Raw genomic sequence first — 26,385 nt, forward strand, 5'->3', positions numbered from 1 at the left:
AGTGGTGGCAAGGCTGGAGGCCACACTCAGCAGGGTGTCTGCCTATTACTTCCCAATGTTGGGGAAGTCCAGAACCAGGGGTCACAGTCTAAGGATAAGGGGTAAGCCATTTAGGACTGAGATGAGGAGAAACTTCTTCACTCAGAGAGTTGTTAACCTGTGGAATTCCCTACCGCAGAGAATTGTTGATGCCAGTTTATTGGATATATTCAAGAGGGAGTTAGACGTGGCCCTTACAGCTAAGGGGATCAAGGGGTATGGAGAGAAAGCAGGAAAGGGGTACTGAGGTGAAAGATCAGCCATGATCTTATTGAATGTGGTGCAGGCTCAAAGGGCCGAATGGCCTACTCCTGCACCTATTTTCTATGTTTTTATGTTTACTCTCACCTTTTCTCTTTCCACAAGCAATCACATATTCAGGCAGTGTGGCAACCTGGTGCTCCACACTGCTACAATCATCTACTCCTGCCCATGCCAGGCTGACTCTTGTCCCTCTCCCCTTTTTCTGGGTGCATCTGAAGACCCGGAGCCTGCAGTACGTGACTCGGAGAAGGACGGTGGTCTTGAAGAAGCACCGGTGTCGCTCCGTCTCTCCCAAGCCCCAGGACATGAATCGCCACCTCGACTGGGATACATTGCGCGTTAAGAGGGGTCTGCACCTGATGAATCACAGAGCACAAGTGAGAGGAGTGAGGGCTCGTGGAAAGGACGGCCCGTGAGACGGCTCACTGGGGAGGAAAGCTCAGCTCCAAGCTCTGCGGAGGAGGACATAGATGTCCACGTCAGTGGCCCAGCCTTAAAGGAACTACTTTCTGCACGCCTGGGAAGTCTGCCTACAAGCTGCCACACCACAACTGAGGGTGTGGAGGGTTCCACTCCCAGCTTGTGTGGCGTTCTGTCGCTGGCAGCAGCACTCTACCGTCAACCTCTAAGGACACTGCAGCCAGGCCCTCAATCGAGAGACTCTCAGTGGGCTAGACTGCAGAGCGCCCCCAGACGCGTTCAGGCAGTAAAAGCATTGTTTGAGCAGTCCAGTGTTGTGCTCTATCATAGATCTAGTGGTCCCATGGTTCTGGTTGTATCTCTGTTCAGCAGGTGAATGTGGGTTAGATAGAAAATAGAAATTTACAGCGCAGAAAGAGGCCATTCCGGCCCATCGTGTCTGCACCGGCCGACAAAGAGCCGCATGGCCCTTGGTCAGCAGCCCTAAAGGTTACATACAAACCTATGAACAATGACGGAATGGCAAAGAGCACCCAGCCCAACCAGTCCGCCCCTCACCACTGCAACACCCCTTATACTAAAAACATCTACACTCCACCCCAACCGGAGCCATGTGATCTCCTGGGAGAGGCAAAAACCAGATAAAAACCCAGGCCAATTTAGGGATAAAAAAATCTGGGAAAATTCTTCTCCGACCCATCCAGGCGATCGAAATTAGTCTAGGAGATCACCCTGGCCGTATTCTATTCCCTGCAGTACTTATCATTCGATAGAGGTGTCGTGGGCCAGGTGTAAAGAGCATTGCCCTTGGCCCCAAGCAGCCAGCCTCTGACGTGCTCAGCTGTCTCAAGGAGTGGGGGGATGGGAGGTTGGTGGAATGGCACAGTACATTGGCATCATGACCGCTGCCAGTAAACAGCGGGCACAGACTTGCATGATTCGCTGGCAGTGAGCACATTACGGGAGTGGAAGCCTTTCCTGTTCATTGGTTGGACACTGAGAAGTGTAGAGGGACAGAGGGACCTTGGAGTGCATATCCACAGATGTCTGAAGGTAGCAGGCCAGGTAGGAAGACATACGGGAAACTTGCCTTTATTAGCCAAGGCACAGAATACAAGAGCAGGGAGGTTATGCTTCAATTGTATAAAATACTAGTTAGGCCACAGCTAGAGTACTGCGTGCAGTTCTAGTCACCACATTACAGGAAAGATGTGATTGCATTAGAGAGGTTACAGAGGTGATTTACAAGGATGTTGCCTGGACTGGAGAATTTTAGCTATGAGGAAAAATTGGATAGGCTGGATTTGTTTTCTTCGGAATAGATGAGGCTGAGGGGAGACCTAATTGAGGTGTATAAAATTATGAGGGGCCGAGATAGAATGGATAGGAAGGACTGGTCTCCCTTAGCAGAGGGGTCAACAACTAGGGGGCATAGATTTAAAGTAATTGGTAGGAGGTTTATTTAGAGGGGATTTGTGGGGAAATTTCTTCACCCAGATGATGGTGGGGGTCTGGAACTCACTGCCTGAAAGGGTGGTAGAGGCAGAAACCTTCAACACATTTAAAAGGTACTTGGATGTGCACTTGACGAGCCGTAACCTACAGGGCTATGGACCCAGAGCTGGATAGTGGGATTAGACTGGATAGCTCTTGGTCAGCTCCTTGTTCCCCTTTAATGGTCTGCGTGGCCCAAAAAGAAATGATGGGGAACAGTGGTGTTGGCTGATTTGGAGGTGGCCTGAAGGCTACAATGGTGCAGTCAATCACAGCCTGAACATGGGGGAAGCCTGCTTTGGCAGGAAAGCCAACAGCTCTTTCCTGCTGACTGCTGGCATTGATGGGGAACATTATAAATTGGTGGGTCTTGACAAAGAGGGCACCAGTGAGCTGCTCGATGCAGTTACAGACGGCCATTGACTAAAGTTACTGGTGGCTCGTGCTGCAGCCTGGAAAGAGCCCAAGCTGAAAAAAAAACGAAGGCCCACAGCCACAGACTGTCACAGGCAACGCACGGCCTGCTGGGAGACTATCCTATTCAAGGCCCCACAGCTCGGTGATAGTGTCTTTGGAGAAGCATAGCCTCCTGTCACACTGCTCCTCAGCAAAGTGGACTTAACGGACTCTGAGCCAGCAAGTAGCCCTCCTTGTGTGTGGTCTCCTCAGAGCCCAACTGCAGCTCCCTGAGGTTCCCCAACTGGACGATGCTGCTCCCCTTCCTCCAACCATAGTATGTGGCCAGGATGAGCAGGTTTGACAGGGTAGTTGCATAGAGGATGTTTCCTCTGGCTGGGGAGTCTAGAACCAGGGGTCACAGTCTCAGAATAAGGGGTTGGCCATTCAGGACTGAGGTGAGGAGAAACATCTTCACTCAGAGGGTGGTGAATCTTTGGAATTAGTCGTTGAGTATATATTCATGACAGAGATCGATAGATTTTTGGATATTAAGGGAATCAAGGGATATGGAGACAATGCAGAAAAGTGTTGAGGTGGAAGATCAGCCATGATCTTATCGAATGGTGGAGCAGGCTCAAGGGGCCGAATGGCCTGCTCCTAATTCTTATGTTCTTATGACTTGAATTTTGAGCCCTGGGCTTCTTGAGAGCAGGAAAAAGGTGAGTTCCTGATAATGTGAGTACTTGGAAGCGATGTCCCTTTAAGCAGCACTTCCAAATGTGGTTTCTTGCCTGTTTTCTCCACTATGGACCCAGCGCTGCACGATGCTTGGCCGGTGAAAATGGCGTTGAGGGTTCTCCTGACATCATAGGACCTCGGGTCTAAATACTTTAATGTGACCCTTGCCTGCTTCAAGCGGAAGCTTGGGCTGCACCAGTGAAGGCCCCGAGTGGTTGGGAACGGAAGCAGCACTGCCATTTTCGGGCCGCTGCCACCTAATTTCTGGCTTGGCCAAATGACTTTGAGTCAGCCCTGAATAACCTTTGGGACAAGATTCCCAGTTTCCATCGGCAGCGGGGCTCAGAACAAGACCTCAGCAGGGTCGGGGAGGGTGGATGGGGCAATAAAGCTGAGAAACTAAGCACATGTTGGTGGTACATCATGGTCTGCCACGTTATGCAAGAGCAGGTGGCTTGACTCTCATTCTAGTTTTCCCCACTCTCGCTTTAGAAAAGCCATTCAATTCTCACCTCCAGTTGTTTCAACAACTCCTTTAATGGAGTAAAACGTTCCAAGGTGCTTCACAGGAGCGTTCTCAGACAAAATTTGACACCGAGCCACATAAGGAGATATTAGGACAGGTGACCAAAAGCACGGTTGAAGAGGCAGGTTTTAAGGAGAGTCTTAAAGGAGAAGAGGTGGAGAGGTTTGGGGATGGAATTCCAGAGCTTAGGGCCTAGGCAGCGGAAAGCACGGCCACCAATGGTGGAGCGAAGGAAGTCGGAGATGCACAAGACGCCAGAATTTGAGGAGTGCAGAGTTCTTGGAGGGTTGTAGGGCTGAAGGTTACAGTAGTTTTGAGGGCAAACTCTCAGCAAGCATTGATGGCACCATGTCATGCTGGTGAAAAGCCCGACAGTCCAGCCATCGCATGGCATTTTTTGCATACCTTGGCTCCACACCAGTCGCAGAATCGAGCATCAGTGTTGTTAACCCGGCTACATTTGGAACAAGCCAACATTTTCCCTTCTTGACTCGGTAATAGTGGGATGGCATCTCCACTAGAAAGAGGCTGTTTTAGAGAGGGGGAAAAATTAACTGTAGCAAATTCATAAACAATTTCAGTGCAATTGAGAAACAAATAGAAAACGCACAGGGCTGGAACTTCGGTATCACCCGCTCTGAGGCGGTGATGCTGTCAGTGTGCTACAGTTAGCGCCGGGCGATGTCTACCGCCTCAAAGTGCAATATTCAGTTGTATGGCCCGAATAGGAGAGTGCGGCACTAAGGGAAGCGTTGCACAATCCCCTTCGGGCGCTAAAAGCCCATCGCGGGGCAGGATCGCTTCTCAACTTGAGGCTGGCGAATATCGGCATCCCAGCGCCTAAAGAGGAGGTGAGGTCGACCATGTGAAACCCACAGCCTTCCACAGGTACAAGGGGTAAGTCATTGTTAAAAATGTGACTCTCAACACTTACCTCTTCATTCTCTGCGATATCGCCACGGGATCCCCTGTCGGGAGTAGCGCCAGGCGCTACAGCAGGCGAAAGCAGTCAATTTCGAAAACGCGTCGCGAAGGGGGCGTCGCACACTCGACGTCACCAAGTGGCCGATGCTAGAGTGCGCAGCGCTAAATGACAGCGCCGCCATTAGACCACCAGTGAAGTTCGCGGCACGCTTTCAAAGCGCGGCGCCCGGTGGTAGGTGCTTCGCGGCCCCTTAACGCCCCTCTCTGGCGTTAATGGTGGCGCTAAACAACCCAATTTCTCCTCCATTGTGACCAATTTCACCTATTTCACTTCTGTTCCTATTATTGTGGAATAAATTTGGCTTGTATTCCCTTGAGTTTAGACGGTTGAGGGGTGATCTGATCAAGGTGTTTAAAATGTTAAAAGCATTCAATAGGGTAGATATAGAGAAACGATTTCCTCTGCTGGGGATGTTCAGAATGAGGGGGCATAATCTTAAAATTAGGGCTAGGCTATTTAGGAGGGAAAGCAGGAAGCACTTTTCCACACAAAGGGTAGTGGAAATCTGGAATTGTCTCCCCTAAAAGGCTGTGGATGCTGGGACAATTAGAACTTTTAAGACTGACATTGATAGGAATTTTGTTCAGTAATAGTATCGAGGGTAAATGGAGTTGAAGGTACACATCAGCCGCGATCTTGCTGAATGACATGCCCTCTTCCTTCGTTCCTGTTTACTTCCCATAAATGAAGTTGGAGGAATTTATTTTTGACTGAGGGAGCAAATCCTGGTTTTGTGTTTATTAAAGGTAAGTGATTTTGGAGCTGGAGAAAGGAACGTTTTTTTTACTTCTGACAGCCAAAATCTGTTTCAAACAGTCCCGGGTCAGCAAGAGAATAGCTGGATATAGTGGAATGCTCCCACTGCTATGCCCCAACACTGTAATTCTCCCATATCACATTTTTGTTTCACATACCAGCCATTTTGTGCACCTGAATGAAACTCCCAACTGAGTACCATGTTATGGGCAATTTTGGCCCCAAGTTTCGCCATGATTTGCTCCTGATTTTTAGGAGCAACTGGAGTAGAACGGAGTATCTTAGAAATCGGAATTCTCGCCATTTAGTTTGCTCCAGTTCTAGTCAGTTAGAACAGTTTCACTTTGGAACAGAATTTTTTTTTCAAAAGGGGGCGTGTCCGGCCACTTACACCTGTTTTCAAAGTTTCGTCAGTGAAAACTTACTCCAAACTAACTTAGAATGGAGCAAGTGAAGATTTTTGTTCGCTCGAAAAAACCTTGTCTACACTTTAGAAAATCAGGCGTAGGTTACAAATCAGGCGTAGGGAATGTGGTGGGAGGGGGTTGAAAGGGAAGTTTACAAACATTAAACACTTCAGTTTTACAAATAAAGAGCCATCATCAATAATAAATGATAAAAACATCAATAAATCAACCAATAAATCAATCAAAAAAAATTAATAAGAAATAATTTTTTTTTTAAATCAATTAGTAAAACATTTTCTGCTTACCGACTGCAGCACCGGGAGCCCTCCAACAGCGTGCTGGGATGCCCCCCCCAGTGTGTCTCTGTCAGTGTCTCTATCTCTCTGTCTGTCTGTGTGTCTCTCATTCTCTGTCTGTCAGTGTCTGTGCTTCTGAAAGCGAGGGGAGGGGGAGGAGCGTGGTAGAGGGAGAGAGTGGGGGGGGGGAAGGGAGGGAAGGGGGAGGGATGGGGGAGAAGGGGGAGGGGGAGAAGGGGGGAGGAGGAGAAGGGGGAGGGGGAGGGGGAGGAGAAGGGGAGGGGGCAGAGGAGGAGAAGGGGGAGGGGGGAGGAGGAAGAGAAGGGGAGGGGGGAGGAGGAGAAGGGGAAGGGGGGGAGGAAAAGAGATGGGGTGGGGAGAAAGGAGATGGGGGGGAAAGGAGATGGGGGGGAAAGGAGATGGGGGGGGGAAAGGAGATGGGGGGGGAAAGGAGATGGGGGAAAGGAGATGGGGGGGGAAAGGAGATGGGGGGGAAAGGAGATGGGGGAAAGGAGATGGGGGGGGGAAAGGAGATGGGGGGGGGGAAAGGAGATGGGGGGGGAGGCTGAACGGGCCGGGCCCGAGACTTCGGGCAGGGCCTGTCCCCAGCACCAGATTTACAGGTAGGTGGCGTTGGGTCGAGTCGGGATCGCGGGTCGGGTCGGGGGGAGCGCAGGTCGGGGGGGTGGTGGGAGGGAGATCGGTTCGGTTCGGGTCGGGGGGAGGGAGGTCAGGTCGGGGGGAGGGAGGTCAGGTCGGGTCCAGTCCGGGGGCGGGGGGGGAGGGGGAAACAGGAATCGGGTCGGTGTCGGGTCCGGTCCGGAGGCAGGGGGCGGGAAGCGGGAGTCGAGTCGGGTCGGGAGGAAGCAGGAGCTGGCCGTGGGAGGAGCCTTATGCACACAGCCCCAGTGAGGCCATTCGGCCAGGGCTAGGGGCTGCGTGCTTCGGCCCCTCCCACACAGTTTTGGGCGCCTGGAGCTACTGTACTTGCGGCCCACTGTAGCGCGCATGTGCAGAGGTCCCGGCACTGTTTTCAGCGCAGGGACCTGGCTCCGCCCCCTACAGCTCCTGCTGTGCTGCGCCGAGGGCCAGAGGACCTGCAGGGAGCTGGAGAATCTGGAAGTTTTTTTTAGGCGCAATTTGTGGCGCGAAAAACGGGCGTCCAGGTAGGGACTGTGCCGTTGTAGGCACGGCTCGAAACTTGGGCCCATAATGTTGTGGTCTCACATCCATAGAACCATGCAGCACAGAACACCATTTGGCCCATCGGGCCTGTGCCGGCTCTTTGAAGGAGATATCCAGTTAATCCCACTCCCCCGCTCTTTCCCCATAGCCCTGCAAATGTTTCATTCCCACCACTGAATCCGTCAACTTAATTTGCATTGTTAAATATGATTCAAGACTGGTCTTGATATATTTTGTAAATCAAACATTGATATGCATAAGGTGCAAGTTATGACAGACTCAAATAATAGCAGGTATTTGCTAAACTATGACACATTACCCTAAGCGCACTGCGGGTAATTAAGTGAAATTGTGTTTAGCCTTTTATGCTGTACTGTATATTTTAAGTAAATCTTTAGACCACACACTTCACAACACCCGTCTCCGCCCCTGCCTCAGCTCATCCATTGCTGAAACCCTCATCCATACCTCTAGACTTGACTATTCCAACACACTCGTGGCTGGCCACCCACGATCTATCCTGCGTAAACTTGGGGTGATCCAAAACTCAGCAGCCCGTGTCCTAACTCGCACCAAGTCCTGCTCACCCATCACCCCTGTGCTCACTGACCTACATTGGCTCCTGGTTAAGCAATGCCTCGATTTTAAAATTCTCATCCTTGTTTTCAAATCCCTCCCTAGCCTCACCCCTCCCTATCTCTGTAATCTCCTCCAGTCCCACAACTCCCCGTGATGTCTGCACTCCTCTAATTCTGCTCTCATGAGCATCCCTGATTATAATCGCTCAACCATTGGTGGCCGTGCCTTCTGTTACCTGGGCCCCAAGCTCTGGAATTCTCTCCCTAAACCTCTCTTTCCTCCTTTAAGATGCTCCTTAAAACCTGCCTCATTGACCAAGCTTTTGGTCACCTGGCCTAGTTTCTCCTTATTTGGCTCAGTGTCATTTTTTTTTGTCTTACAATACTCCTGTGATGTGCAATACAATACTCCTGTTAAAGGCACTATATAAATACAAATTGATGTTGTTACTGTTGTCTTCAAAATTAAAAATGTAGCTTATTCAAAGAATCTGATTTAATTGTTTAACACATGGAAGAATGCATTGTGTTAGCAGACTGCCATTACCCGATTGCTGACTAGCTATTCTGAGTCATGTGCAAGGCTTCTTTGCTAATGGTTGGCCTCCCGATCGCTTTTCCCATGTGGAAGAGCCTGTGGCCTTGCACATAGCCAGGTGCCCCCGAACTGCCCTTCCACTCACCAGTTTGCACGGAGTGAGGTAAATCTCGACCCTGTATGGTGGTGTGAAATGGGTGATAGTGAGTCAGCAGCCCGTTTTACGTCTCTCTCCACATTTTTATTTCCGTTGACTTCAGTGGAAGATGTAAAATGGGCCATCTGACGATCACCCGTGTTACACCATTGCACAAACCGTCTGGTGATCACCCGTGTTACACCATTGCACAAAGTCAAGATCTACCCCGGTGTCATTGAGCCAATGAGAGATGCAGAAAGAGCAGCTTTTCCAGCTGTCTGGCTAAGATTGTACGGGCAGATCTGTAAGTTCCAGCATGAGGCTGCCAAAGAGACGTCACCCTGGAAACTTCTTTAAAAGCACCACCAGCGTTACTCTCCCTCCCCCTGACCCGGAAGTGGAAAGTCCTGACACACCCAGGGAATCACAATCGGCTGGAACACTTCAAGCTTCTGTCTCTCAGCTGTTTCCCATCTACTTTGTCAAACCAAAGCCCCTTCCTCAACTTGGGAATACTAAAAAAGAACCCATGGGATTTTTGTGCAGCCTGTGTTGTTACGTGGCAGTGAGATTAGCCCTGGCTGAGAGTTAGAAAGAAAAAAAGGACTTGCATTTATATAGCGCCTTTCACAACCTCAGGACGTCCCAAAGCGCTTTACAGCCAATGAAGTACTTTTGGAGTGTAGTCACTGCTGTAATGTAGGAAACGGGGCCAGCCAAATTGGTTGCTCCCACAAACAGCAATGTGATAATGATCAGATAATCTGATTTTTTTTAGTGATGATGGTTGAGGGATAACTGTAGGCCAAGACACTGGGGAGAACTTTCTTATTCTTTTTCAAAATAGTGCCATGGGATCTTTTCTGTCCACCTGAGAGGTCAGACGGAGCCTCAGTTTAACCCTCATCCGAAAATTGGCTCCTCCAACAGTGCAGCGCTCCCTCAACAATAACTTGTGTATATATATATATATAGCGTCTTTAACACAGTGAAACATCCCAAGGCACTTCACAGGAGTGTTATGAGATTAAAAAATTTGACATCGAGCCACATAAGGAGAAATTAGGGCAGGTGACCAAGAGGTAGGTTTTAAGGGGCGTCTTGAAGGAGGAAAGAAAGGTAGAGAGGCGGAGAGGTTTAGGCAGGGAGTTCCAGAGCTTGGGGCCACCAATTGCTGATCGATTATGATCAGGGATGCTCAAGAGGACAGAATTAGAGGAACGCAGACATCTGGGGGTTTGTGGGGCTGGAGGAGATTACAGAGATAGGGAGGGGCGAGACCATGGAGGGATTTGAAAACAAGGATGAGAATTTTGAAATCGAGGTGTTGCTTAACTGGGAGACAATGTTGGTCAGCGAGCACAGGGGTGATGGGTGAGTGGGACTCGGTGCGAGTTAGGACACGGGCAGCCGAGTTTTGGATCACCTCCAGTTTACGCAGGATAGACTGTGGGAGGCCAGCCAGGTGTGCTTAGGAATAGTCAAGTCTAGAGGTAACAAAGGCATGGATGAGGGTTTCAGCAGCAGATGAGCTTAGACAAGGGCAGCGATGCGGGATGTTACGTAGGTGGACATAGGCGGTCTTAGTTATGCTGCGAATATGTGGTCAAAAGCTCATTTCAGGGTCAAATATGACACCAAGGTTACAAACAGTATGGTTCAGCCTCAGACAGAAGTTGGGGAGAGGGATGGAGTCAGTGGCTGGGGAACGGAGTTTGTGGCGGGGACCAGAAACAATGGCTTCGGTCTTCCCAATATTCAATAGGAGGAAATTTCTGCTCATCCAGAACTGGATGTCGGACAAGCAATCTGACAATTTATAGACCGTGGAGGGGTCGAGAGAAGTGGTGATGAGGTAGAGCTGGGTGCCATTGCGGATAATGTCGCCGAGGGGCAACATGTAGTTGAGAAATAGGAGGGGGCCAAGGATAGATCCTTGGGAGAGTACTACAGTTAGCTGGGAAACCATCAATTTTTCAACTCCAAGCCTACTAAAGCTCGTTAAAAAGAATGGTAGTAAGTTACCTTCAGTGATTCCGACAGCCTGGTCTCACAGGTTACACAATGCTGGATATTAACTGGATTTCCTGTTCCACACGATCGACAGAGAATCTTGTCCTATTTAAGAACATAAGAACATAAGAATTAGGAACAGGATTAGGCCATCTAGCCCCTCGAGCCTGCTCCGCCATTCAATAAGATCATGGCTGATCTGGCCGTGGACTCAGCTCCACTTACCCGCCCCCTCCCCGTAACCCTTAATTCCCTTATTGGTTAAAAATCTATCTATCTGTGACTTGAACACATTCAATGAGCTAGCCTCAACTGCTTCCTTGGCCAGAGAATTCCACAGATTCACAACCCTCTGGGAGAAGAAATTCCTTCTCAACTCGGTTTTAAATTGGCTCCTCCGTATTTTGAGGCTGTGCCCCCTAGTTCTAGTCTCCCCCACCAGTGGAAACAACCTCTCTGCCTCTATCTTGTCTATCCCTTTCATGATTTTAAATGTTTCTATAAGATCACCCCTCATCCTTCTGAACTCCAGCGAGTAAAGACCCAGTCTACTCAATCTATCATCATAAGGTAACCCCCTCATCTCCGGAATCAGCCTAGTGAATCGTCTCTGTACCCCCTCCAAAGCTAGTATATCCTTCCTTAAGTAAGGTGACCAAAACTGCACGCAGTACTCCAGGTGCGGCTTTACCAATACCTTATACAGTTGCAGCAGGACCTCCCTGCTTTTGTACTCCATCCCTCTCGCAATGAAGGCCAACATTCCATTTGCCTTCCTGATTACCTGCTGCACCTGCAAACTAACCTTTTGGGATTCATGCACAAGGACCCCCAGGTCCCTCTGCGCCACAGCATGTTGTAATTTCTCCCCATTCAAATAATATTCCCTTTTACTGTTTTTTTTCCCAAGGTGGATGATCTCACACTTTCCGACATTGTATTCCATCTGCCAAACCTTAGCCCATTCGCTTAACCTATCCAAATCTCCTTGCAGCCTCTCTGAGTCCTCTACACAACCCGCTTTCCCACTAATCTTAGTGTCATCTGCAAATTTTGTTGCACTACACTCTGTCCCCTCTTCCAGGTCATCTATGTATATTGTAAACAGTTGTGGTCCCAGCACTGATCCCTGTGGCACACCACTAACCACCGATTTCCAACCGGAAAAGGACCCATTTATTCCGACTCTCTGCTTTCTGTTAGCCAGCCAATTCTCTATCCATACTAATACATTTCCTCCGACACCGCGTACCTCTATCTTCTGCAGTAACCTTTTGTGTGGCACCTTATCGAATGTCTTTTGGAAATCTAAATACACCACATCCATCGGTATACCTCTATCCACCATGCTCGTTATATCCTCAAAGAATTCCAGTAAATTAGTTAAAAAGCATTGCGTATACATTGCGTTACATAATAGCCTTAGCTATGTAAAAATGCACTTATCAGAACGTAGTAAGGACCAATGGATTACACTATTGTACAAAAGGGAAGTCTTTTTCATGAATTGGCCTCCTGTTACACACCCCGAAAATCCACTATTCTAAATTTTCCAATCCACTGATATTGGAAATTACCCACGGGTGCACCTTTATTTCAGGGTACATAAGAACATAAGAAATACGAGCAGGAGTAGGCCCCTCGAGCCTGCTCCGTCATTTAATCCGATCATGGCTGATCCGATCATGGACTCAGCTCCACTTCCCCGCCCACTCTCCATAACCCCTTAATCCCTGCTGCTTTGTAAAGCGGCCCACCCCAGATATTTTTTAAACAATATTTAAGAAATATGACAATTCATTTATTTATCAGATGTATCAGTGAAACCCATTGACAGTACTGCAGGAACTTCTTGCGATGGCAAACTAAAAAGTCCAATATCCAGTGAATAGCCTTGTTTAAGTAGTGAGGTTGTTCCAACTATGTGAACAAGCAGCGAAGCTTGTTTTAGTGTGTCTATTTCTAGCATGCCGAGCGCAACTCATGTTATTTACCTTGAGCTGGATGCTGGCCTGAGGCCTCAGCTGAGGTGTTATAGTGGCCTCACACACGATGCACGTTGGAGTATTCAATGGGACCATTGTCCTGCATTCCACACAGAGCCCCATCTGCAAATCAACACAAGACACTTGAAGTGCTTCTTTCTCTTTCTTTAGTTTTGAGCAGCATAATTTGTTTTTTCCCCATACCCTCTTTTTTTTCTTGGAGGCATTGAGATACAGTTCGACAGGTGCCTGCTGCCTTCTCAGCTAAGCAGCTTTTTGACTGTGGGGGCACCACACAGCTAAATCTATTTCTACCCACTACCAACAGCCATGCATGTCTACTTTCCAACAGGCCTCACCGAATAGTGGAAACCTTTGCTGATCCCTCTCTTCCCACAACTTCAGGCCCTAAACACGGAGGCCAAAGTGTCAGCCGCGGTTCAGTGGTAACACTCTCGCCTCTGTATCACGAAGGTTGTGGGCTCAGAGCACTGGGTGGTCCCACTCCAGAGATTAGAGTACAACATTTAGGCTGACACTCCAGTGCAGCCCCGGCACTCCGCCTCTGTGCCGGGCTGCGTCCATGGCACCCTGCATCCCCGGCGTCGTAGTGGAGGACCCTCGCCTCCAGTGCAGTGCTGAGGGAGTGCTTCACTGTCGGAGGTGAGTCTTTCAGGTGAGTTGTTAAACCTATGCCCCATTTGACCTCTCAGGTGAACGTAAAAGATCCCATGGCACCATTTCAAAGAACAGCTGGAGAGTTCTCCCCGCGTTGCAACATCTATCCCTCAACCAACATCACTAGCCAACATCCCCAGCATTGAAGCACTGACCACACTTGATCAGCTCCGCTGGGCAGGCCACATTGTCTGCATGCCAGACACGAGACTTCCAAAGCAAGCGCTCTACTCGGAACTCCTTCACGGCAAATGAGCCAAAGGTGGGCAGAGGAAACATTACAAGGACAAAGACAAAGCCTCCCTGATAAAGTGCAACATCCTCACCGACACCTGGGAGTCCCTGGCCAAAGACCGCCCTAAGTGGAGGAAGTGCATCCGAGAGGGCGCTGAGTACCTCGAGTCTCGTTGCCGAGAGCATGCAGAAATCAAGCGCAGGCAGCGGAAAGAGCCTGCGGCAAACCAGTCCCACCCACCCCTTCCCTCAACAACTATCTGTCCCACCTGTGACAGGGACTGTGGTTCTCGTATTGGACTGTTCAGCCATCTAAGAACTCATGTTAAGAGTGGAAGCAAGTTTTCCTCGATTCCGAGGGACAGCCTATGACGATGATAATAAAAAAAGATGATCTGGTCATTATCACAATACTGTTTGTAGGACCTTGCTGTGTGCAAATTGGCTGTCACGTTTCTTACATTACAACAGTGAGTACACGTCAAAGTACTTTATTGGCCTCAAAGCGCTTGGGGACGTCCTGAGGTAGTGAACAGTGCTATACAAATGCAAGCTCTTCTTTACATAAGCAGGATTAGTTCATTGTTACCAACCTGAGCTCCTTCGGGTGGTGGGAGCCTTCGGCCTGGCACCGGAGGAACAGGCGAGCCACATTCCTGACAGAAACGTGCAAATGGATCTGACGGACGAGGAGCGAGGCAACAAGCACACCTAAAAAATGAAATCACAGCAGACACACAGGAGGAGCAAACATGCACCTTCCCCACCACCACCCATCACGAACTGAGGAATAATAACAAACTGAATATACTGGGCAGTACGGGAATCTGTTTCCAGCACTGGTTTATGGATAACACAGGCCAGTGTAATAGGTTATGGATATCACAGGCCAATACCGTGGTTTATGAATGAGTTTGTCAGAGTCTATACTGTGCAACTTAAACAAGCTGTTGAATGGATCAACTCTTTGCTCATTCTGATGTTCTTAATGCACTTGCACAATGCCATTCTTCTCTACATAATTCCCACCCTAGTGTCAGCCGTGGCTCAGTGGGTGGCACACTTGCCTCTGAGTCAGAAGGTTGTGGGTTCAAGTCTACTCCTGGGACTTGAGCACAAATAAATCTAGGCTGACACTCCAGTGCAGTGCTAAGGGAGTGCTGCATTGTCGGAGGTGCCACCTTTCGGATGAGATGTTAAACCGAGGTCCCATCTGCCCTCTCAAGTGGAAGTAAAAGATCCCATGGCACTATTTCGAAGAAGAGCAGGGGAGTTATCCCCAGTGTCCTGGCCAATATTTATTCCTCAATCAACACATTCTGGTCATTATCAATCACATTGCTGTTTGTGGGAGAGCTTGCTTGTGCACAAATTGGCTGCCGCGTTTACTACATTACAACAGTGACTACACTTCAAAAGTACTTCATTGGCTGTAAGCTGGGTGGCAATGTGAGCTGTGAGGAGGACGCTAGAGGCTGCAGGGTGACTTGGACAGGTTAGGTGAGTGGGCAAACGCATGGCAGATGCAGTATAATGTGGATAAGTGTGAAGTTATCCACTTTGGTGGCAAAAACACGAAGGCAGAATATTATCTGAATGGCGGCAGATTAGGAAAAGGGGAGGTACAACGAGACTTGGATGTCATGGTACATCAGTCATTGAAAGTTAGCATGCAGTTACAGCAGGCGGTGAAGAAGGCAAATGGTATGTTGGCCTTCATAGCTAGGGGATTTGAGTATAGGAGCAGGGAGGTCTTACTGCAGTTGTACAGGGCCTTAGTGAGGCCTCACCTGGAATACTGTGTTCAGTTTTGGTCTCCTAATCTGAGGAAGGACGTTCTTGCTATTGAGAGAGTGCAGCGAAGGTTCACCAGACTGATTCCCGGGATGGCAGGACTGACATATGAGGAGAGACTGGATCGATTGGGCCTGTATTCACCGGAGTTTAGAAGGACGAGAGGGAATCTCATAGAAACATAAAATTCTGACAGGACTGAACAGGTTAAATGCAGGAAGAATGTTCTCGATGTTGGGGAAGTCCAGAACCAGGGAACATAGTCTAAGGATACAGGGTAAGCCATTTAGCACCGAGATGAGGAGAAACTTCTTCACTCAGAGAGTTGTTAACCTGTGGAATTCCCTACCGCAGAGAGTTGTTGATGCCAGTTCATTGGATATATTCAAGAGGGAGTTGGATATGGCCCTTATGGCTAAAGGGATCAAGGGGTATGGAGAGAAAGCAGGAAAGGGGTACTGAGGTGAATGATCAGCCATGATCTTATTGAATGGCAGTGCAGGCTCGAAGGGCCGAATGGCCTACTCCTGCACCTATTTTCTATGGTTCTATGTTTCTAAAGCACTTTGAGACGTCCGGTGGTCGTGAAAGGCGCTATGTAAATCCAAGTCTTTCTTTTTGTTCTTTCTTTGCCTAAATACCAAGTGACTGCACTTCAGGGGTACTTCCTTGGATGCAAAGTGCTTTAGGATGTCCTGAGGGTGTTGTAAGGTGCGATATAGGGGCAAGGTCTTTATTTATGCATACTTTCAAAAAAGGAACACATATGGCTAAAATACTGAAGACACATATTACAGAATACCCAAGAGAATAGCATAGATTATTAAGAATAAATCAGAGGCCCTCGTGGATAAAGCAGCTCAATGTCACTATCTACTGTAACCTTCATCTATACCCCTTTCACATTTGCTTGCAGTTTGTAAGAGCACAGATTACATAAACCTGAAGCAGCTTTTTATTTTGAATGCAGACAGAAATGTAAGCTTGAATTGCATAGACTTGCTATCTTTGGTTCACTTTGTATGTTGGCAGGTAGTAGGCATGCAGAAAGAGGTGAAAGTACATCAAATGTACCTCTGGACTTTACGCATAAATTAAAAGCACACTTCTGTGGTTTAAAGGTTCTGAAAAAAAATCCTGAGGACTATAATGAATACCACTATCCAGAGTGACTCACAACAAAGTCCTGAAAGTGCAACCCTCAACACACTGTGGTGTGGACTCGATTGTACCTGCAACCCCCCCCCCGCCTTCCCTCCCCAAGTGAGAGTTTGCTATTCTGAGCCATGCAAGCTAGGATCAGCCGTGGCCTGTGAGTCAGAGAATTGAGCACAAAATCTAGGCTGACACTTCAGTCCAGTGCTGAGGGAGTGCTGCACTGTCAGAGGTGCCGTTTCTTGGTTGAGATGTTAAAATGAGTCCCCATACACCCTCTTAGTTGGGTGTAAAAGATCCCATGGCATTATTCGAAGAAGAACAGGGAGTTATCCCCGGTGCCCTGGCCAATATTTATCCCTCAATCAACATCACTAAAACTGATTATCTGGGTCATTATCACATTGCTGTTTGTGGGAGCTTGCTGTGCTCAAATTGGCTGCTGCGTTTCCCACATTACAACAGTGACTACACTCCAAAAATACTTCATTGGCTGTAAAGCGTTTGAGACGTCTGGTGGTCGTGAAAGGCGCTATATAAATCCAAGTCTTTTTGTTTTATATTACACACAGTTATATGTCTAACTGTTTAAAAAAAACTAGAGTCTTGAGTATTCTGACAGAGGGGGGCTGAATGCTCTGCCTGGAATAATGTAAATAAATTATAATATTCTTGTCAAGTATTGATTGTCGATTGCCCTTTGATAGCTATTTAGGGAAAGGACCATGGAAATTGTCAAAATACCCCTTCTAACTGCCAAGTTATGACTACATTAAATGATTCTGGTTTACAAATCTCTCTGAACCATGCCTACAGAAGACAAAAAGGACTTAGAAGATCATGAAGAAAAGGTAGGAGTGAAAGCAAAGCCGATACAGCGATGGAGTAGGTGCCATCAGATGGCTGGGGGTTTGGTCCTTCTCTAATGGTGTATCTCACCAAATCACACACAAAATTCCCAGCCGACTCGAGGCGCATTCAACCGTGTAATTTAATTCGAACAGTACAAGCAAAGACTGATCTTAGAGTATTGGTTCTGTAAAACGGTCACATACTTCAGAAAGTCAGTCTCCCTCTGGATTCTCATGGTTTGTGCACTGCTCAGGTTCTTGTAAGGACTCGCATCAACGGAAGTGGCCAACTGGAGAGTTCAGAAAAGTTACAAATGGGAAGATGCAAGTACTTCGTACATAAAACACATAAATGACAAGACAAAAGTGAAGTAATCCCAGAAGGTCTGGACGTTGAGATTTCTGCCCCTGTGTTATTAGTTTTCGGTATTTGCTAACCTACCCACCGGCTGGGCCAAATAGCTCAGTAGAAAAAGGGAGGGTTATGCAACTCTCCAACTAGCCAGCTCGCCCACTGTCGGAAACCAGCTGATCCTCATCCATTTTATTTCTGCTAAAATCAGCATAGGATTTCTAAGCATTGAGAACGATGAGCTTGATTTCACAATGGCACTATATAATGGGGAGCATGCTTGGGAGGAACAGGTACCCGAAGCTCATCCATCACCCGTGGTTTCCTGGTGTCATGTTCGGGCTGGTTTTGGACTAACTGATAAAGATTGATTGGTATGATTGACAGCTCCAGTATTGTTGTACCATGTAACTACCAGGATGGACTACATGGATCTTGCGGGGAAGAAATTCGCATCGTTTGTGCCTCCCCCTAGAGCCCCATGGGGCGCCAACGAATTCTCGCCCGGGGGGGGAGGGTATCGCCTCCCACGACATTGCACGAGAGTTAGCGGAGGTGCAAACCAGCAGCGCCCCGCTCCCGCTGATAGCGCCCCGGGCCGCTTTTCGCCCGCAGTGGAAATTGGGTAGCGTCCCGTGAGGCCGCCGCGGGCGATGTCTGCGCCAGACTCGCAGGTCAGGAACCGGGCCGGAAAGTAAAGGGGAGGCGCGCACGGCATTTTTTTTTTTGCCGGCAGACTTACCGGTCCGGCCTTCCTGTTGTGTATTCCGCGGGGTGCGTGCCGCAATGGCGCAGCCCGGCATCCCGTGCCTGTACCGGGGCTGCAGCCACGCACCTCGCATTCCCAGCGGCGGGTGCAGGCCCCTCGCCCCACTGCAGAGCTCGCAGCGTGTCCTCCCCTTTAATGGAAGAGGATGGGCCTGTGCTCACGCCAGCGCTACGCGGAGAGGCCGCCTAACGCTGGAAAATTCGCGGCCTTACCGCCCCGGTCTCATCCCCGAGAGGAAGTGGAGGGCCCGACATTGCGCTCCACTTCCTCTCGGGGGCAGTAACCCCAATTTCGCGGCTGGGCGGGACTTGAGCAGTCCGGCCTCGCCTCGGTTACTGCCCCCAAACGGGACGGTATTGAATTTTGACTCCTGGTCTTTTTTCGTCTAGAAATTCCTATGTTCCTATATCCTAATCCTATTTGAATGTCCAGTTTTTAATATTTTTATAAACGGAACCAGTGTAACAGCTCGAGCGGTGATAAGGTGCATAATGTGAATGTCTGGTCCAATCTTTCAGAGTCTCTTTCTGGCGGAGCTGCATCTGAATGTACAAGTAAACTTGTGGAGCATTTCAACATGTTATGGTTTTCAAACTTTTCTGTGTGGGAGGGACCCTTTGCAAATACTGACGTGTTCCCAAAGGACCGCAGTCCTGCAAATAGCTACACGCTTCCAAGGATTTTTTGTCCCAACTCCCAGAAGGTGTCCAAAGGAAACAGTGCAATCGTTGCAAAAACGTTTAAATTGTCTGTAGCCAGAAATAACATCCTAGTACGTCAACAAATGTGGCATTCTAATTACAAATGGACAAAAATCTGATGATCTTGCAGATCTCGAGTTTGAAGACATGTGATGTAAGATTCCTTTATATGGTGTCATTTCCATTTGTTGGTGCCAGTGCACAGACATCTTATTTTCCCTCCTCTGGCACCAGCGCAAGTAGGCCACAGGAGGAGTGCTTCTAGGAACACAGGAACAGGAGTAGATCATTTAGCCCTTCGAGTCTTGTCTTGTATTCTTACCTAGAATTACAGCACAGAAACTGGTCCAAGCCGGTATTTCTGCTCCACATGAGCCTCCTCCCACCATATCTCATCTCACTTTGGATGGAGCACTTTGGGATGGCAATCTAACAACTCAGGCAAGAAGTTTATAAGAACATAAAGAATAGGAACAGGAGTAGGCCATTTGGCCCCTCGAGCCTGCTCCGCCATTCAATAAGATCATGGCTGATCCGATCTTAGCCTCAACTCCACTTCCCTGCCCGCTCCCCATAACCCTTCACTCCCTTATCATTCAATAATCTGTTTATCTCCACCTTAAATATAATCAATGACCCAGTCTCCACAGCTCTCTGGGTAGAGAATTCCAAAGATTCACAACCCTCTGAGAGAAGAAATTCCTTCTCATCTCCGTTTTAAATAGGCGACCCCTTATTCTGAAACTATGTCCCCTAGTTCTAGATTCTCCATGAGGGAAAACATCCTCTCTGCATCTACTCTGTCGAGCCCCTCCAGAATCTTATACATTTCAATAAGATCACCTCTCATTCTTCTAAACTCCAATGAGTACAGGCCCAATCTGCTCAAGCTTTCTTCATAAGGCAATCCCTTCATCTCAGGAATCAAACTAGTGAACCTTCTCTGAACTGCCTCCAATGCAAGTATATCCCACCTTAAATAAGGAGACCAAAACTGTATACAGTCCTTCCTTAGGCATTCCCTCGTGTCGAGGATGACTTGCTTCCACGCCAAAAAGAGATGAGTTCACAGGTGTTTCAATGAAGGACCTAATATTCCAGATCCCGAACTACATCCTGAAGTGCATGGATTTTTTTTACATGTGGTGGCCGTTGCATACCAGCCACCACACGGGCTTGACAGAGCTAGGTCTTGGTCCAGTGGCAAGGATTAACCAAGACAACTGGAGACCAGCTCTGCTCCAGGTGTGGCCTCACCAATACCCTGTACAGTTGTAGCAGGACTTCCCTACTTTTATGCTCTATCCCCCTTGCAATAAAGGCCAACATTCCATTTGCCTTCCTAATTACTTGCTGTACCTGCATACTAACTTTTTGTGTTTCATATACACGGACCCCCAGGTCCCTCTGTACCTCAGCATTCTGTAATCTGTCTCCATTTAAATAATAATTTGCTTTTTTATTCTTCCTACCAAAGTGGATAACCTCACATTTTCCCACATTATAGACTCGGGCATGGAGAGCAACCAAGTAGAGCCTAGGATTTGATCACATGTCCTTAGAGCTGAGAGGCCAAAGCTTTATTGCTATATCCTGCATTATTTAATGTTATATTTCATTCCCCAGTAATCAACAGCTGGTTTATCATTTTAACCCCAAAGAACGGTTGGGTCGGGTGTGGGTGAGAAGTTAAAATGTTATAAATTTCAAACTCGGAGGCGGGTCGGGTGACCAATCCGCTCTCAAGAGACGGGTCAGTCGGTAAAATAATTTAAGGAGGCTCGGTACCTCCATTTGTATATGTTTTTGATTTTTTATTCGTTTCAGCCAGGTTTCCCGGTCGGGAAACCCGGCAGGTAAACGTTGTCAAGAAGGACAAGATCTATAAGATAAGTGCATTTACAGCACTACCTGTGGGCTAGGTTCAACAAGCTTACCTGCTTCCCTCCTCCCATCGGCTGACCCCCCTATCTCCACGATCTCCAATCCCCGATCTCCCCAACCTTCCGCAATCTCTGACCCTCCATCCCCCCAACCTTCACGCTCTCCCCCTTGACCAGGCTCCCCCCATTCTCCAACCCACGACAATCTCTCCCCCGGACACAATCTTTCCCCAACAACAATCTCTCCCCCTGACCACGAGCACCCCCAGACCACAATCTCACCCCCCTAACCATGAATCCCCCCCCCCCCATGATCGCTCCTTCCCTTCTCTCTGCTCCCCAGCTGTGGCCTGGTGCTGCAGGTTTTCCCACCCGACAGGCAGGTAGCCTGTCAATCTGGCTGGCTGTCAGGCAGGAAACCCAGTGAAAAAATGTAAAACTCGTCTTGCTGCTAATTTTACCAGGGACATCTGGGAAACCTGAACTTTTGGATTCCCGTCCGGAACTCTTCCCACCGCGCCTTCCCTGCCTCCTTTAATCTTTCACCATTAACATTTTTCTGTCATTCTTGGAATATGAGTATTGCTGACAAGGCCGGTGTAATGTACGCACCTGTGAGTATGCTCACAGGTTTGTAGAGCTGTTGGTCTGGAGGAGTCCGTGTTCCATGTTTTTATGGAGTGTGCGAGGTTGCAGCCCCTGTTCCAATATTTGAAGGGGCTGCTCCTCAATTTTTGGTTGCACTTCAGTCCCACACTCCTGATCTTTGGGCACCCTGTGAGGAGGGGAGCGGGTAGGTCGGAAGGCCTCCTCGTAGGACTGCTCCTGGGCACGGCCAAGGGGGCCATCAGCCGGTCCAGGCAGCGGGCGGTCGAGAGGGTCGTTCAGCCCGACTGCCTGCCTCTCTTCCGCGGTTACATCCGGGCCAGGGTGTCCTTAGAGATGGAGCACGCGGTGTCCACCGGTACGCTCACGGCCTTCCGCAAGAGATGAGCGCCGGAGGGACTGGAGTGCATCATCACCCCCGGCAACCAAACTTTAATTTGATTTTATACATTTTAAAGTTTAATTTTTTTTTATTGCCGGTTTTAGTGTCCCCCCCAGTCAGGGGGCACTTGTATAATTTGCCTCTCGGTGCCTTAAAAAAAAAGGGCACCTGAAAAGTGTTTGGAGTGTGTGTCCCCCGCTTTAATAAGGGGGCACTTGATTTAACGTTTATTTTTGTTTTGCAACAAAAGAGTTGTAGAGCTGTTGGTCTGGAGGAGTCCGTGTTCTATGTGTATGTTGTATGTGAGGTTGCGGCCCCTGTTCCATTATTTAAAGGGGCTGCTCCTCAAATTCTGGCTGCACTTCAGTCCCACACTCCTGATCTTTGGGCACCCTGTACGGAGGGGAGCGGGTAGGCCTCCTCGTAGGACTGCTCCTGGGCACGGCCAAGGGGGCCATCAGCCGGTCCAGGCAATGGGCGATTGAGGGGGCCGTTCAGCTCGACTGCCTGCCTCTCTCCCGCGGTTACATCCGAGCCAGGGTGTCCTTGGAGATGGAGCACGCGGTGTCCACCGGTACGCTCACGGCCTTCCGCGAGAGGTGGACGCCGGAGGGACTGGAGTGCACCCGGCAACCAAATTTTAATTTGATTTTATCTGTTGTAAAGTTTAATTTGTTTTATTGCCGGGTTTTAGTGTCCCCCTCCCCTTTTACAGGGGGCACTTGTATAATTTGTAGTTTTAGTGCCCAAAACAAACCCACAAAAAACAAAAAAGAACATTAAAAAGGGCACTTGAAAACTGTTTGGAGTGTTTCCCCCCCACCTCCCCCTTTTTAATCAGGGGGCACTTGATTTAATTGTTTATTTTGTCTTCAACTAAAAGAGTTATAGAGCTGTTGACTGCGCAGAGGGGATTCCTGTACAGGCTGCTCTTGCACATTCTCCACTTTGCCAACCTCGTCTGCTGTCTGGACACACCATGGTGCACCATCTTGCGGTCCGGAGGAGGCGGGGGTCCCCGATGGAGTGCTCTCTACGCAGGAGTCCTCCCTCTATTTATTGGGGACTTGGCCTGGAGGGTGGTGCACGGAGCAGTCATAAGAACATAAGAACATAAGAATTAGGAACAGGAGTAGGCCATCTAGCCCCTCGAGCCTGCTCTGCCATTCAACAAGATCATGGCTGATCTGGCCGTGGACTCAGCTCCACTTACCCGCCCGCTCCCCGTAACCCTTAATTCCCTTATTGGTTAAAAATCTATCTATCTGTGACTTGAATACATTCAATGAGCGAGCCTCAACTGCTTCCTTGGCCAGAGAATTCCACAGATTCCGAACCCTCTGGGAGAAGAAATTCCTTCTCAACTCGGTTTTAAATTGACTCCCCCGTATTTTGAGGCTGTGCCCCCTAGTTCTAGTCTCCCCGACCAGTGGAAACAACCTCTCTGCCTCTATCTTGTTTATCCCTTTCATTATTTTAAATGTTTCGAAAAGATCACCTCTCATCATTCTGAACTCCGAGTAAAGACCCAGTCTACTCAATCTATCATCATAAGGTAACCCCCTCATCTCCGGAATCATCTTAGTGAATCGTCTCTGTACCCCCTCCAAAGCTAGTATATGCTTCCTTAAGTAAGGTGACCAAAACTGCACGCTGTACTCCAGGTGCGGCCTCACCAATACCCTATACAGTTGCAGCAGGACCTCCCTGCTTTTGTACTCCATCCTTCTCGCAATGAAGGCCAACATTCCATTCGCCTTCCTGATTACCTGCTGCACCTGCAAACTAACTTTTTGGGATAAAAGAGTTTCATGCACAAGGACCCCCAGGTCCCTCTGCACCACAGCATGTTGTAATTTCTCCCCATTCAAATAATATTCCCTTTTACTGTTTTTTTTCCCCAAGGTGGATGACCTCATACTTTCCGACATTGTATTCCATCTGCCAAACCTTAGCCCATTCGCTTAACCTATCTAAATCTCTTTGCAGCCTCTCTCTGTTCTCTACAGAACCCGCTTTCCCACTAATCTTTGTGTCATCTGCAAATTTTGTTACACTACGCTCTGTCCCCTCTTCCAGGTCATCTATGTATATTGTAAACAGTTGTGGTCCCAGCACCGATCCCTGTGGCACACCACTAACCACCGATTTCCAACCCGAAAAGGACCCATTTATCCCGACTCTCTGCTTTCTGTTAGCCAGCCAATTCTCTATCCATGCTAATACATTTCCACTGACACCGGTACCTTTATCTTCTGCAGTAACCTTTTGTGTGGCACCTTATCGAATGCCTTTTGAAAATCTAAATACACATCCATCGGTACACCTCTATCCACCATGCTCGTTATATCCTCAAAGAATTCCAGTAAGTTAGTTAAACATGATTTCCCCTTCATGAATCCATGCTGCGTCTGCTTGATTGCACTATTCCTATCTAGATGTCCCGCGATTTCTTCCTTAATGATAGTTTCAAGCATTTTCCCCACTACAGATGTTAAACTAACCAGCCTATAGTTACCTGCCTTTTGCCTGCCCCCTTTTTTAAACAGAGGCGTTACATTAGCTGCTTTCCAATCCGCTGGCACCTCCCCAGAGTCCAGAGAATTTTGGTAGATTATAACGTATGCATCTGCTATAACTTCCGCCATCTCTTTTAATACCCTGGGATGCATTTCATCAGGACCAGGGGACTTGTCTACCTTGAGTCCCTTTAGCCTGTCCAGCACTACCCCCCTCGTGATAGTGATTGTCTCCAGGTCCTCCCTTCCCACATTCCTGTGACCAGCAATTTCTGGCATGGTTTTTGTGTCTTCCACTGTGAAGACCGAAGCAAAGTAATTGTTTAAGGTCTCAGCCATTTCCACATTTCCCATTATTAAATCCCCCTTCTCATCTTCTAAGGGATCAACATTTACTTTAGTCACTCTTTTCCGTTTTATATATCTGTAAAAGCTTTTACTGTCCGTTTTTATGTTTTGCACAAGTTTACCTTCGTAATCTATCTTTCCTTTCTTTATTGCTTTCTTAGTCATTCTTTGCTGTCGTTTAAAATTTTCCCAATCTTCTATTTTCCCACTAACCTTGGCCACCTTATACGCATTGTTTTTTAATTTGATACTCTCCTTTATTTCCTTGGTTATCCACGGCTGGTTATCCCTTCTTTTTCATTGGAATATATTTTTGTTGAGCACTATGAAAGAGCTCCTTAAAAGTCCTCCACTGTTCCTCAATTGTGCCACCGTTTAGTCTGTGTTTCCAATCTACTTTAGCCAACTCTGCCCTCATCCCACTGTAGTCCCCTTTGTTTAAGCATAGTACGCTCGTTTGAGACACTACTTCCTTACCCTCCATCTGTATTACAAATTCAACCATATTGTGATCACTCATTCCAAGAGGTTCTTTTACTAGGAGATCGTTTATTATTCCTGTCTCATTACACAGGACCAGATCTAAGATAGCTTGCTCACTTGTAGGTTCTGTAACATACTGTTCTAAGAAACAATCCCGTATGCATTCTATGAATTCCTCCTCCAGGCTACCACGTGCGATTTGATTTGACCAATCGATATGTAGGTTAAAATCCCCCATGATTCCTTTTTCACATGCCTCCATTATTCCCTTGATTATTGCCCGCCCCACTGTGAAGTTATTATTTGGGGGCCTATAAACTACGCCGACCAGTGACTTTTTCCCCTTACTATTTTTAATCTCTACCCACAATGATTCAACATTTTGTTCATCAGAGCCAATATCGTCTCTCACAACTGCCCTGATATCATCCTTTATTAACAGAGCTACCCCACCTCCTTTCCCTTCTTGTCTATCTTTTCGAATCGTCAGATACCCCTGTATGTTTAATTCCCAGTCTTGGCCACCCTGCAACCACGTTTCTGTAATGGCCACCAAATCATACCCATTTGTAATGATTTGTGCCGTCAACTCATTTACTTTATTTCGAATGCTGTGTGCGTTTAGGTAGAGTGTTTTAATACTAGTTTTTAAACCATGATTTTTAGTTTTGACCCCTCCTGCAGCCCCTTTACATTCAGTGGCCCTTTTTGTTTTTTGCCTTGGGTTTCTCTGCCCTCCACTTTTACTCATCTCCTTTCTGTCTTTTGCTTTTGTCTCCTTTTTGTTTCCCTCTGTCTCCCTGCATTGGTTCCCATCCCCCTGCCATATTAGTTTAACTCCTCCCCAACAGCACTAGCAAACACTCCC

General features: G+C 48.1%; 1 protein-coding gene across 8 annotated transcripts in view; it reads right to left on the reverse strand.

Moving 5' to 3' along the window:
- The window catches only part of dzank1 (double zinc ribbon and ankyrin repeat domains 1), a 133,544-nt gene that overhangs the window by 69,945 nt on the left and 37,214 nt on the right, over nucleotides 1–26,385 (reverse strand). For 7 of the 8 annotated variants that reach the window (XM_070890116.1, XM_070890115.1, XM_070890117.1 and 4 more), the window contains 5 exons: nucleotides 17,679–17,764; nucleotides 14,268–14,385; nucleotides 12,772–12,885; nucleotides 10,790–10,882; nucleotides 4,286–4,408 (listed from right to left, as the gene is read on the reverse strand). In XM_070890116.1, coding sequence (XP_070746217.1) covers nucleotides 4,286–4,408; nucleotides 10,790–10,882; nucleotides 12,772–12,885; nucleotides 14,268–14,385; nucleotides 17,679–17,764 — 534 coding nt within the window. The remainder of the gene's footprint in view (nucleotides 1–4,285; nucleotides 4,409–10,789; nucleotides 10,883–12,771; nucleotides 12,886–14,267; nucleotides 14,386–17,678; nucleotides 17,765–26,385) is intronic. The other variant, XM_070890118.1, reaches the window with a different exon arrangement.

The sequence above is a fragment of the Pristiophorus japonicus genome, chromosome 9, assembly GCF_044704955.1.
Source record: "Pristiophorus japonicus isolate sPriJap1 chromosome 9, sPriJap1.hap1, whole genome shotgun sequence".
Classification (NCBI taxonomy): domain Eukaryota; kingdom Metazoa; phylum Chordata; class Chondrichthyes; family Pristiophoridae; genus Pristiophorus; species Pristiophorus japonicus.